Source organism: Anopheles gambiae, chromosome 3 (assembly GCF_943734735.2).
Source record: "Anopheles gambiae chromosome 3, idAnoGambNW_F1_1, whole genome shotgun sequence".
In the NCBI taxonomy this organism is placed as follows: domain Eukaryota; kingdom Metazoa; phylum Arthropoda; class Insecta; order Diptera; family Culicidae; genus Anopheles; species Anopheles gambiae.
Window position 1 is genome coordinate 52,102,125 of NC_064602.1, and position 14,620 is coordinate 52,116,744.

The 14,620-nt window shown below is 36.9% G+C and overlaps 1 protein-coding gene across 4 annotated transcripts; it reads left to right on the forward strand.

The window, feature by feature from the left end:
* The first annotated feature begins 256 nt into the window (after positions 1-256).
* Positions 257-12,877, forward strand: LOC1277317 (apoptosis-stimulating of p53 protein 1). Of its 4 annotated transcripts, none has more exons than XM_061662596.1 (9): positions 305-400; positions 726-887; positions 961-1,473; positions 1,554-1,801; positions 7,829-9,533; positions 9,633-9,715; positions 9,865-10,082; positions 12,417-12,619; positions 12,697-12,877. In XM_061662596.1, the coding sequence occupies exons 2-9, from the start codon at positions 858-860 to the stop codon at positions 12,736-12,738; spliced, it is 3,042 nt and encodes a 1,013-aa protein (XP_061518580.1). In that variant the 5' UTR covers positions 305-400; positions 726-857; the 3' UTR covers positions 12,739-12,877. The 4 variants fall into 4 exon arrangements, with proteins under 4 accessions (XP_061518578.1, XP_061518581.1, XP_061518580.1 ...); XM_061662595.1 differs by having other exon boundaries at positions 315-400; positions 577-887; XM_061662594.1 differs by having other exon boundaries at positions 257-887.
* The last annotated feature ends 1,743 nt before the right edge of the window (positions 12,878-14,620 follow it).

Sequence of the window (14,620 nt, forward strand, 5' to 3'; positions counted from 1 at the left end):
AAACCGCGTATCTCCGAATCCGCGTATAAGAGGTACCGTGTATCTCGGGGACCGCCTGTACGCGAAAACTCGAGATACGCTATTGCGCTTGGTCCCGTACGATAGCGTATATCGGATAATGACTGTATCGCGTACTGCGGATAGTTGCTGTATTGGCAATCTTAGATTGCGCATCGTTTATTGATCCGGTTACGCTGATATTCGAGTTACGCGGATTCCTCTGGAATGCACCAACTGCGTAACTCGGGATCGGACTGTAGTACATTTCCTCACGGAACTGTCAAATTTAGAAAATCGCATATATTCGGAACTACCTGTACATAGCAGATCGAATATCAACTTACGATATACACAAAATGGCGTGTTGTCGTCATCTGTAATGAGAAAATCCTATGGAAAAGTAATTAGAGAAAATACAGTTAACTTATTTGTGTGAAAATCTAATAATATAAATACTTGTAGAGTTTATGTTCGAAATCAATATTATCGATGTTTCGGGCATTCCAGTAGTGAAAATGGTGGTGTTTGTGAATGTACACGTCTAGAGCATTTCTTCAATATTGAAATATTTGGTAGTTTATAACAGGTTGAAGCATATCTGGATTCCACCAACATGTTGTGAAAAACTATTGTGCTGTTACGCGTGGAAATACGTGACCATTTATAATAGTCTTGTAAAACAGTGAAGTTGTACATTACTAGATAGCTTCATTATTCTTTACTAGCATAAAATTGTCTTGTGAAGTGAGCATTTCGTGTGTTTTATTACAATCGAATACGAACGAGTTTCAATTGGTTTTATTACATGTAATTCAACACTAATCTTATTCTGAATTTTGTTAAATGTATATCATGGAATGAAGCAACCGAGTTATAGTGAAGATAATGTATGCGTATATTCATGGTATGCTTAATCTACACTTTGTTTTAGTAGTAATGGTAGATTTTTCTTCGTCCTAGATTCAGCTGCATGACCGAGCTGATCGACCGACTGCTGCAGAACTACGTTCAATGGCAATGCGTCAACAACATCAGATTGATACTCAGCACCAGATGCTTGCGGCAAAGGAACAACGTTTACGTTTCCTTAAATCACAGGAAACACGTAATGCTGTTTCGGTTGCTGAAGCTGAGCGTCTTCGTCGATTGCGCGAGCGTGTTGAAGCCCAGGAATCAAAATTGCGACGCCTCAGGGCTTTGAGGGGACAAGTAGATTTACAAAAAACCTATAACGTTACGCTGGGTAATGACCTTGACTCGATACGAGCGCTATTCAGTGAGAAGGAAAAGGAGCTTACTCTTGCAGTAGCTAAAGTTGAAGCGTTAACACGCCAGCTTGAAGAGCTACGACGTGATCGACGAGGTGTCGGTAATGGTACAAACGGCATTTCATACAGTCTTAATTCAAATCCCCACAACAATAATGCTACACCAGCGGCGAAAGAGTTGGAAAAATTGCGCTTGGAACTTGCTGTAAGATGAAATTAAAAGATAAACAATTACACCATGGATGGATTGATGTATAGAATAATATTTTGTGGTATTTTTTACAGTATCGTAATCAATTATCCATGCAACAGAATGCCCGCTTAAATATGCAGAGAGAAACATTACAACAGCGCCAGATAGAACTACATTCGGTGGACAAACGTATTGTGGAATTGCAAAGCCGGATTAATAAAAAACGAATACTCAACGTACAAAACTACAATTTGAATGCAGGAAATGTTAGTCCAGGATCAGGACAAAATAATCACGGAAAAATAACCCCATCCAGTGTTAACCAACCGTTGCATTCGAGGTAATTTTATTAGAGCACATTTGCTGTCTTTCTAGTTGTCTTAATTTAAAATAATTAATATCTTCTTAGATGTGATTATATCCAATCTAGTAATAGTCGCCCGGAGTAGTCGAAATCCAGTCTTATTGAGACTGACTTATTCTAGCTGCCATCATTTATTGTTAAATGTTCGATAGTTTGATTGAAAAAAATCATAGTTATTGTGCACTCATCGTCATCCATCTACTAGCACAAACAGACTGTGTAATTGCCACGAAGAAATTGTTTTGTGCAAAACTTCTTTGCTTCTTTTGAATAATATGATATAGAAATTAATCAGTTACATTCCTATTTAAATGGCAAAACTCCAACTATACGTTGTTCACGAGATACGCAATTAACACTACTCGCTCTCATTTCTTCGCCAGACGCCGTAGCTATTGTTCTAAAAACTGCGAGTGTCGCCGGTTCGTTTTGATGGTGCTACGTTTTAATATTTTCTGTTGTATTCTGTATGTTCTCATGTTCTATTCTATTCTGAGTAATTTGTGCAGGTTTCAGATCTAACAATCTACATTTACTATAGCGATACAAAATGCCGTTAAATAATTAAAAACTCATGATACAATAGCCTGTGTGAATCGAAAAACTGCATCACGCCACAGTGGGTGTGCTCGGCAGTCAAAGTGCTAATGATCGAGAAGAAACCGTGTTTCTCGAATTCCTGCGTAGGTCTAATTCCAACGTTTTAGCCAAAACATATCTTATTTGAGTGTAATTTTTCTTAACACTTTGAGCATCAGACCATTTTTGTTGATGTTTCCCTGGGAGTCAAGTACTTTTTGTTTACATATTTTTATGGGTATCATATATGATAGCCATGGCCCCCAGGGAAGTGTAATTGAATATAAAAATAAAATAATGATTTTTTTACAACTTTGGTTGATTTCTAGATATCTTTGATTTTGTTTGGTTTGTTTGACCATTAAATCGACAAATCAACCGTTTAATGTTATGTACAGATTTGTTTTCTACAACATGCTTTACAAGGTTGCTCTAGCCAACTCAACAGTGTAAGGTTCATTTCCAATTTGTAAAAATCCCAACTCAACATTGTCAAATGTTTGTCGAACGTACCAAAGCAATCAATGACGGTCATTTGAGTTTCCATTGTTATTGTTAAAATGTATTTAACAGGATTGATTTGTTTGCTTATTATGTTGAGTTTGCTAGAGAAACCCCATATGGATATAAAGCGATCATGTAAACCAGTAGTATCCAACCTGTGGTCCCTGGACAACTTGCGGTCCGTGGCGTTAACAGAAGTGGTCCGAAATACAAGGTTTCTCTAGCCAGCTCAACATCGGAAATGAAAAATTCAATCCCGTAAAATACAATTCAGGAATAAAAATGAAAACTTGAATGATCTGTCATTGGTTGCTTGGTATAGCGGAATTTGGGGCAAGTGTGTCGAATATCACGTTTTACAGACAAAATATACTTGATTAGTAATGTTTCTTTGATTGAATTTAGTTCATTTATGTAATTTTTTACTTATTTAATGCAATTCGTGAAATAACTTTGGTTATTTTTGTATTTTTAGTGATTTAAAACTTTTGGAAAAAGTTCAAGTTATTTTTCATTTGACAATTGATGAAAAAAATTGTATTGATTTGACATATTAACTGTCAAAACTAAAAATTCGCGTATCTCGAATTTCCCATTGTTTTGAACTGTTTTATGTTGCGTTTCAAAATTTAGCATAAAATTTTAGTTTTTTAATCAAACCAAATAAGCCCTAAAAATCATGGGAACAATCAACCGAGAAAATAGTTATACCACCGTAAAGCTGAGAAAACGTGAATTTTTTGTGGGGTTAGTTGAATAAAATTTTCTTTTTGTCACTGAAAAATCCAATTTCAAAAAAGATACTAATTTCGAGACCTCTGTTTGGGGCAAATGTGCCACCATATTTCATAGGTGTGTGATGGTCTCATGGTCTCATAGCATGTTTTTTATAACTAAATTTTAGTATCGCTTTTTGACAGGACGGGTGAAAACTTTTGCTCAAACAAGCTTTCTGAAGGCTTGACGAATACACAAAACACTCTTAAAATCTTCATTCACAAACAGAAGCGATAACATTCAGCCTTCGTAATTCATACACCTTGAGAGAAAGCCACCTGTATATTATACCCACTTTGATAGCTGCTCGAAAACTGCTATTGTTACAACAGCGTGCTGTGGTATGGTGCGCTATTACATATGAGCGCATTCCACCCCGGAAAAACAGACCAGTAACAAACCATATTGTGGTACAGTTGGTGGTCAAACAGGGTTCATTGGTGACTCAAGACAAGTAGGAATACATGCTAGTGATGAGAATAGTTCCGAAAATTGAAGAACGGAACGAACCTGCCAATCTGGAGAAAAAGAACGGAACGCGGAACGCAGGTTCAAGGGAACGCAGGATGACCTGCCATGGTTACGATTTTTTCAGTTGCTCACTTTATATATGGTTAACTTGTAAGTATTCTTTGAATATTGTGTATTATAATTTTGGTGCAGTAATCACACAGTTTCAATGAAAACAAAGCTAAATAATAGTTTACTGAATGTGTAAAACTATTCTACTAAAATATAAACGCTTAACTTAAGTAGCCCGCTATACAGTTCCTTTTTCATTAAAAGGTTAAGGCATTTTGTTGTATTTGTTTTTACTAAAATTAATCATTATTCCCTTTTCATAATCCTAACTAAAGAAGTAAATCAGAAATCTGTTGCAACACAAATGAAATTTTGATGCAAAATCAAAAAGCTTACAAGTTTAATCGGGTTTTTTTAAATTTCGTATGGATTAAATTACACTACACTGATTGAATTAATATTTCTTAATAGAAGCAGATAGCATCGAATAACTTTGGTTTATATGAAATACATAGACTGTTAAGTTGTTTCTGTAGGGTTGACATTATACTGTACGGTCGACTACCGGTGTGAAAGTGTCCTGTAGTGCACTTCAATTGTCTATAAGAATAGCGCTGTTTCACGGGGCGATAAACGGCGTTAAATAAATTATTGCAGAAGGCTAAACGTGTCATGCACCCTAAATATTTAGTTGCACAAAGAAGATCTCAGGTAAAAATTCAAACGAGTTCATTGGAAATGCATGTGCAACGAAGCAGCTCAGCACCCAACACATAGCAATTCATTGACTACCACAATCCAGACCAAATAACGCACCTATACTGATAACATCCATATGGCAGAAGAGAAACATTTCATTCATTGCGCTTACCGCTAGTGCAGGATTGTCTCTTTAAATTTTGGCGATTAGCTTTCCACCAATCACAAATCTCTATCCTTCTCTGGCTTCACGGCTCAGGTGTAGTACCGTTATCTCTTTGACTGAGAGAGTGTGGCTTGCGCTGTTATCGCGCACATAGTCAGAATGTGTGTGTGTGTCCATACTAGAAAGAAGCAAAAGAGAAGAGAACGCCGTTCTTTACCGGAACGAAAAGAACACTGAGAGAAACAGGTTCAAATTTTACCTGCTTCCTTTGTACGTGCCAAATCGGCCCATCGTATGAAAGAGAGCAGATGATCGTGCGTTCCAGACTGGATCGAAAAGAACGCTGAGAGAAACAGGTTTAAATTGAACCGGCAAACCGGCTCATCAATACAAAGAGAGTAGAATGTCATGCGTTCTAGGCCGGATCGCAATTAGCACTGAGAGCAACCGGCCTAGCACAGATAGCCGAGAACGCTGAGAGCAGCCGGTTCAGATCGGATCGATAAGATCGTTGATAACAGTCGGTTCAGGTCGGATCGCAAAGAACGGTGGGAGCAACAGGTTCAGTTTGAACCTGCTTGGGTTAAAAATAAGGATCGCGGTCCGGATGCTTGCATGCTGGAACGGATCGCACCTGGCAGGTTCGGAACGCAACGCGCATCACTAATACATACACTAGTGCCACATACACTAGTTTTTATTCCAACATAAAAAATCAAATTATCTAAGAAATACGTTTATTTTAACCAGGTCTTGTCCCATTCGGGTGACAATCTTGCCCCATAGTTCAAAAACAACGTATTTTTCGATCATTTTTAAAACACATCAAAAATAGTTTTGTTTGCACTTTTTTTTCAAGCGGAACTCATTAGTAAGTGAGGAAATAGATGTAAAATGGTTATGAGATTTAAATCGGCTTTTGATAAACACGTTTTAGTGAGTTATAACATTAAATGCTTAAGGTGGCACACTTCCCCTAAATTCCGCTACGCACGACATTCATTTGACAATGTTGAATAGGGATTTTATGGATTGGAAATGATGCTTACATTGTTGAGCCGGCTAGAGAAACACTGTAATCCGCACACTTTTTCGTATAGCTCTGATGTAAACAACATTTAGGTCATATTTTTAGAGTCGTATTTTTATCAGCATTTTTTTATTACCGGCTTGTATTATTCTGTTGCGATAAATAAACATATATTTCGTGTTTCAAGAGGATGCATAACCAATTTATGTATTTGATTGGAAACAAATAAAAAGCCAACACAGTTTGAGTTCCAAAAGTTCCAAACATTGGGCGCCCGTAAATTGAGACTATCAAGCCTGTCATATTGCGTTCGGCATTCAAGAAATTTCACTCGAACGTTAATTTTGTTATCATTTGACATGTAACTTTTCCGCCGGCAGTTCCGAGTTGATGAAAAAAAGTTCAAGTTCAAAAAGCTTAAATTGGTATCATCGAGTAGGCAGATTCGAGTGATTTTCTCCCGACAGCTCATGCTGTCGGAAACACGCAAATTGAACCATAAAACGAATTGTGACCGCTGTCTACATTTGAAATTATATTCAACACAAGTCTAGTAACAATTTTATCGCTCACATATATTCCATTTGTAACCAAAATATGGAAATTGTTGATTTAAAAGAAGTGCTCAATCAGTTTGTTTACATTTACTCCGTTTACCAGTTGCTTCGACTAAATGTCAAGAACGCTAGAACAAGAGCAAAAAAGTTGACGAAACCTTCATCGATTCGAACGGCGAATATGATACCAGATTTTCTCCCATTAGATTCTGGGGCTTCCGATGTATTCGGAAATTATTTAAGAGCGTGTTGATCTTTTTCCAAAGATTCATAATACAGGGTTTTCGAGGATTATATAGACATGTTCAGCGAGTTGTAGATTCGTTCGAGCATATAATAGACTTTCAGCGAGATATGGAATTGTTCGGAAGTAGGCGTAGACATGTTCAGCAATTCTGTAGAGCTGTCAATTGTTTTGTTTACACACTGTGCCGCAGGGTTCAATTTTTCATTCTTAAAAGTCCGAAAAGTAGCTAATAATCATTCCCCAAGCTGTTTAATACATAAATTAGTTGAAAAAAGCTTATTTTTTCGAAAACTGTTTGTTTACCTCCTGATGAGAATGATCCAAGCTGCAGTCCAAGGGGTACGAAAGTGACAACTCTACAGTATAACCGAACAATTATATATCTCGCTGAAAGAGTATTATATACCTGAACGAATCTACAACTCGCTGAACATGTCTATATAATCCTCGAAAACCCTGCAATACACCCTATCTGTTACACAAAATATTAGGATTCTAACTCAGTAATCCCTGGCTAGCATATATGATAGCTGAGCTGAGAATAATTTTCTGAAGAAAATATCGTTGCAGTGGAATCGTTTAATTATATTCCCGCGAAATCATCATCTTAAGGAGATGGGTCCAATTTTACTTCGCCTGCATCTTCATTGTTGAGCATGAATGATAAACCTCAGCAGTCGATTAGCAATTCTTCTGACTATATACAACCACAACATGTGCAGCAATTACAGCTATTAAATTACCAGTAGGAACATGAAATGCAAAATAATTTCCCTTTTAATCGAATTTTAAAACTCATTCAAAAAAGGTTCAAAATTGTCATTTTCAGTCAGAATTAATAATAGCATTAATATTATACATCTGGGACACCCAGAGGAATATGGTATTATATTTGTAACTTTAAAATAATATTGTTTTACAGATCCTCGTCAACACACATCATCTCCTCGCATTCAAGAACTTTGAGTCGAGGAAATATCGTTGCAGTGGAACCGTTTAATCATATTCCCGCGAAATCATCATCTTTAGGAGATGGGTCCAATTTTACTTCGCCTGCATCTTCATTGTTGAGCATGAATGATAAACCTCAGCCGTCGATTAGCAATTCTTCTGACTATATACAACCACAACATGTGCAGCAATTACAGCTACAAAATTACCAGTGGGAACATGAAACTAGTATGAAAACTATTAGTGGTGAGGAAGCTATGTTGTTCGCCCCGGAAAGTGATGAAAAAAAACTCGCTGTTCGCCAACAGCAGCAGCACCAACAACAGCAATATCGATCATGCTTCGCAGAAAATCTCGGAAACGTTTCTGGAACGGGAACAGAAAATGGTACAATTACTGGGAAGGAAGTGCACCAAAACATGATATCTGATGATTTTGAAACAAAGAATAATTCCAATTCACAATCAAACTGCGATAACTCTAATGATTATGAATCAGATTTGGTCGTAAGTTTAGATAAAGGACAGTCAAAACATAGTAATATTGAAATAGCAAGCGCAACTGGAAATAGTCAAGATAAACTAAAACATAATAACTTAAGCCAACCAAAAGGTAGCCACATTTTTTTGCAAAACATTCCTTTAGGAAATTTGGTGGTATCACCCAGAAAACCAATCAACAGTGTAGCACCTACGCTTGCTATGAAGCCTAGCTCATCTACGGTTGCCAGTTCTTACAATTTATGTGGAACAACGGGTGTAAAAATCACGAGAGTCACACGTAAAGTTCCAACATGTATTGAAAGTAACGTCATGACATTGAGCGAAGCTGATCCAACAACAATTTCAACAAGCCCAAACAATAACAATCGACCAGCCCTTCCTCCTAAACCCAACAAAATTTCCGGTGTCAGCAATGCAGGAACAAATCCTTTGGTGGTATCGGGGAATAATAATGAAATAGATGAATATGGTAACGAAATGAATGTAGCTTTTATTGAAGGATTAACAAACAATGAAATCGATGCACCGGCGTCAGCCTCTTTTGATATTCCGGATTTAAGTTTGCAGGGGGCTATCAATAAACAGTCCACGGTAAATGATAAACTCCCAATTAAGGCAAAGCCCTTAACTATCCGGAAACATCCATTTTTAGAACAACCAAAGTTAAAGAACTTTACAAACTCTGTCAATCTCAACTGCAATGCTAATACAGCATTAAATAAGTTTCCAATTTCATCCGCAACGCAACAGATAATAAATAAACGAAAGGAGACAGCTACTGCTAATACTAGCGAGGTAAATGAGACTACACAATATAGTAACTGCGAAAGCGAATCTTTGCATAGTACAAAATATGTGTCAGATAATAGTGAGTTTCATGCTGGTCGAGAACATCCAATAGAACGATTGAAAAAGCTAAAAAGTGGGAATTGTAACAGTACTGATGGAAATTCAGATAATGAAGTAACTAGAAGGAAGCGTAATTTCATCCTAATGGAACCAGATGTTCAAGGGAATGCTGCTGACATTGGGACCGATAACGGGAATGGTATTACATTAGGCGAAGGAAGTAAACATAAACTTTCACGGCGTGTAAGTTTCGATCCGTTGGCATTACTGTTGGATGCCAGTTTGGAAGGAGAACTGGAACTCGTCGAGAAAACTGCGATGCAGGTGAGTCAAACTAATGTAATAAGCTTAAACATTGTTATTTTATTTATAATTAAATAAATAATGCTCAATTTTCTAAACAACAATCTCTTATTGTTACAGGTAACAAATCCAAGTGCAGCAAATGATGAAGGTATTACAGCTTTGCACAATGCAATATGCGCGGGACATTTTGAAATAGTAAAGTAAGTAGTGATGCTAGTAGAATATGTTCTGCAGTCTTGTGATTGACTCACGTCAATTCATCATAGTATCTCGCGGTCTTCAGTTCTAATGTAAACCCCTGTATTGTTCTTGTAAGTAAAACCTTATTAAATGTTTCATTCTGTTGCAGATTTTTGGTAAATTTTGGATGCGACGTGAATGCACAGGATTCCGATGGGTGGACCCCTTTGCATTGTGCTGCCAGTTGCAATAATTTGCCCATGGTAAAGTTTCTGGTCGAGTCTGGCGCCTGTTTGTTTGCAGCAACTCTATCCGATCACGAAACTCCTGCCGAAAAATGCGAAGAGGATGAAGAAGGATTTGACGGTTGCTCAGAATATCTTTACAGTACGTTGCTTTTTGTCTAAAGACTGCTTATTTTATTTTATACAAATATAAAATATATTACAGTGTTTCTCAAGCCAGCTCAAAATCGTAACACTATTTTTCGAACACGTTAAACGATTGTCAACATCGTACATACAATTGGAAAACCTAGTGTCACTAAATCGAAAAAAGTTTACGGATGTTGAGAAACCCTGATATATATTTAGATATATTTAGAAAATATATCTAAATATATATAAATTGATAAATATATGTACATATATATATATATATATATATATATATATATATATATATATATATATATATATATATATATATATATATATATATATATATATATATATATATATACATATATTTATAATATTATAATATAGTTATAAGTATTACTTTAGTATTAATATAGTTATAAATATATTTATATACGTATACATACATACATACATATTAAAACCCCTCATAACGAGAGCAATCGAATTTTTTGCAAAACAAGCTAATCTAAAAGCTCTATAAATATCCCTGTTCATGGGTAAAATATCGCATAACGAGCAATTTCATGTTTGTTCCCGATAAGAAATTGTGACCATGTCGAGAGTCAACACTAACAATCGTTAAATATCAAGCTATTTCCAAAAGGGGTAATGTATAATTGTGGATGAAAAGTGTAACGTGACACATTAACTCTCACTGCCAGTCCAAAATTTACGAAGTCATACAACAATCTAAAAAAAAACCGGGACTGCTCGGAAAGCCGTCCACGATACGTCCAGATAACTCTTTTCAGATCAGCTAACGGAGCTGAGAGTTTTGCTACGCTTATCGACAGGTAGAGTAAGTCAGGAAGAGGAAGTTTAATTGTTCCATTTTCTTCCTTCTCATTTGACAATATTGGATGCTCTCTTCGGTTTTGGCTGTGGAAGTAGGCAGGACGGGAATTTTAGTGTGTAATGTACCCCTCTCAGAAGCGTGTGTTTCACAAGTGTGAGATGAATTGATGTTGTTGTTGTGTATAATTATAGAGGTTTTGGACCTCATGAGTCTCTTTCGCCTCTTAAAAGGGGATTGCGGAAAGGGAAGCTAGGAAGAGGGAAGAGTATGACGTTGTGAAAGAGATTTTAAGGTTTTTTAAGGACGTTTTTAAGATTTTAACAAAATTCTCGCCTTTACGAGCAAGTAGATCAATACAGGGTTTCTCAAGCCAGCTTAACACCGTAACACTATTTTTCGAACAGGTTAAACGATTGTCAACATTGTACATACAATTCGAATCCTTAAACTCTTTTCAATTTGGTAACACTAGGTTTTGGACCCGTAAAATCCCAACTCGAATCTGGAAAATGTATAATGGATGACACGACAGCGAACATACATTTTCCAGATTCGAGTTGGGATTTTACGCGTTCAAAACCTAGTGTTACCAAATCGAAAAGAGTTTAAGGATTCGAATTGTATGTACGATGTTGACAATCGTTTAACCTGTTCGAAAAATAGTGTTACGATGTTGAGCTGGCTTGAGAAACCCTGTATTGATCTACTTGCTCGTAAAGGCGAGAATTTTGTTACTAATAATTGATCAATGCATTATTGTTGCCACGTGGAAGTCTTCCGTATGGTTGTGATGCATATACACCTTGTATACTTACACTTTTCTTGACCTGGAACCAATTATTTTACTTTTCATACAAATTGTATGAAAAAAGCCTACCGCAATACGAGTTAGGAACGGATTTAACTCGTTCTGAGGAGTTCCATTGTATATAGAACGTCGTGGAATGGAAAATGTATGTTGGCTGTCTTTTCATCCATTATACACTTTCCAGAATCGACTTGGGATTTTACATGTTCAAAACCTAGCGTTACCAAATTGAAAAGAGTTTACGGATTCGAATTGCATATATGATGTTAACAATCGCTGTGTTTGAAAATAGTGTTACGATGTTGATTTGGCTTGAGAAACCCTGTAAATATATTCACTGATGGGTGGAGATTCATATGAATGAATAAAAAAAAAAAAAAAAAAAAATCATGATGTACAACACTAGTCGGTACAACTATAAAATGCACCACCGTTTGGGAACTTACATGCAAGTTTTTCCGAGGTTAAATCCTCAACAAGTAAAGAAGATCATCAACACTGTCTGAATTAAGTGGTCTGGTACTAAGTGAACATCAATCACAAGATGATAATATGGTGAGAATATGAGATGTCTGACATCTCTTGTTGCGTGCAAGAGCGTTACTTAATATCAGTTAAGCATAGAATTATACATGTACATGACACGTAAATTATCAACATTAGTAATTAAAATGCATGTTGTTCGTTCTTTAAAGGTATACAGGAAAAGCTGGGTATATTGAACAATGGAGAGGTGTATGCTGTATTTTCTTACGAATCTCAGCAGCCTGATGAATTAAGCTTCTTCGTCAACGACACGCTGACTATCATCCGGAAAGGAGATGAAGCTGAACGAGAATGGTGGTGGGCTCGCAGCTCCTTGGGTAGCGAAGGTTACGTTCCGAGAAATTTACTTGGGGTATGATAGCTCCGATTGCTGTTCGCGAACATAATTTTGTCCTAATAATTAATGTATCATTTACCTATTCGTTTTAGCTCCACCCGAGACTTACTCCATCATACAATGACGAAAACTAGGATTAAATTTTGTATGGTTCTACATAATATAATTTTACTGCTCAACTTGGTAAATGTATCATTCTCCGGTCACAAAGAGTCAAATATACAGCTAAACGAATTATTGACAGGTGCAGCAAATGGGTTGAAGGAGAAACAACATCTGCTTTCGATAATAATTTTTTTTATTCAGAAAGAACGGCTTCGGCCGTATTGCTAATCGATAATCATTTAAACAGTGTATCTTTTCAAGCGGAACATTCACCAAATGGAAGAATTAAAGATTAATGATTGAAACTTAATTAAATGCTCCATGTTAAAATTCTGCGATGGATTTTTTGCAATTTCGTAAACGCCATTTGTTTTCTTTTCACATCAGCTGAATGCCGCGAAGCGTAACCTATCAGCTTTTCACCTGTTTAATATATCATTTCGCTGTGAATTTCACTTCGTGGCCGCACGGTCATGGTTATTATTGGAAAAAAGATAGGAAACATGTTTTCAAAATAGGCAGTCAAAATAGCCAGTTTTCCAATTAGTTTTCGTTCCCCAGTGGAAGTGGGAACGATCGAAGTGATTGCAAAAACTAAGATATTATAAAATGATGGTTTCTGTTCTTTTAGAAAATAGTATTTATTGTTCCCATTACTCAACAGTACTTTCAGGCCGATGCCAGACACATCAAAAAACCAACGTAACGAAAAATTTTACAGATGAATTTTAGCCTCGTAACTTTTTTTAATGCTTCTTTTTTCGGTCGACCAATTTCGTTATACCTTTAGTGGCGCCTACTTTGTTTGTGGCTCCTAATTTTTTTTAAAGAGAATTCACAAAAAGGAGCGAATACGTTTTACGATGCGGAAAGATGGATTTATTCACTTTTTCTGACAACGGTTGAAAGTCATGTAACGGTAGACTTGAGATCGACGCAAAAATTAAGTGTATGGCTCATACAAATGCTGTATTAGTGGTGGTTGTTTGTACCATAATCAAGACGCGGAAGCGTGCTACTGTTATGTTCTTTCCAGCTATCAGAATAAAAAACGTTGAGTTTGGTTGGAGCTTGGACACTGAATCAAGCGTAGCGTAAGCTGCGCATTCCTATAATTTGAATCTGACAGCATGTCAAGACTGTCCACTATCGCTTAAACCGTGCACAATGATTTCGGATTATGGCAATATTGGTCATAATGCCATATCACTACCATTGTTTTTCTCGTTTTAGTTCGCTTTTTTGGGTCGGTAGATCTAGGTTGGGCGGGTTGGTGGTACAGTTGTCAACTCGTACGGCTTAACAACATGCCCGTCATGGGTTCAAGCCCCGACTGGAACGTGCCCCATACGTAGGACTAACTGTCCTGCTATGGAAATAAATAAGTCACTGAAAGCCAAGCCCAAAAGTAGTACAAGCAGGCCTTGGCCGACAACGGTTGTTGTGCCAAAGCACAAGAAGTTCTAGGTGTGTGTTCCAGATGGAACTCTATACGCTATACACCGTCTGGGACAGACAAATTCAAACAAAACTGATATTTTTTATTGCAAACTAGTGCAAATCAACAAATTAACATGAATTCTTGTGAATTTTTCTTAATTTTTTTTTTGTTTGACAAGCGTTATTTTTCAGTTGTCATTTTGTTTTTGTATCGCCTTGCCTTCATGAAATGAATTGAAGTAATCGTTGTATGTAGGCAACTTCACCTGACCGTGTTCCTCTTCGATAGAGTTTGGGAAACTGGAAATTGTACACTTAAGATGGACACATTTTTCAAATTTGGCCTGCTCACGATTGAGCACGTCGGTGTGACATGGCCCGGTCAACAATCATTCTTCAGGGAGCTCGGGCCTTGGCTGCAGCCTCCCATCCATGTAGACACCCGATCTCCGACAGTTATCGCTTCACCTG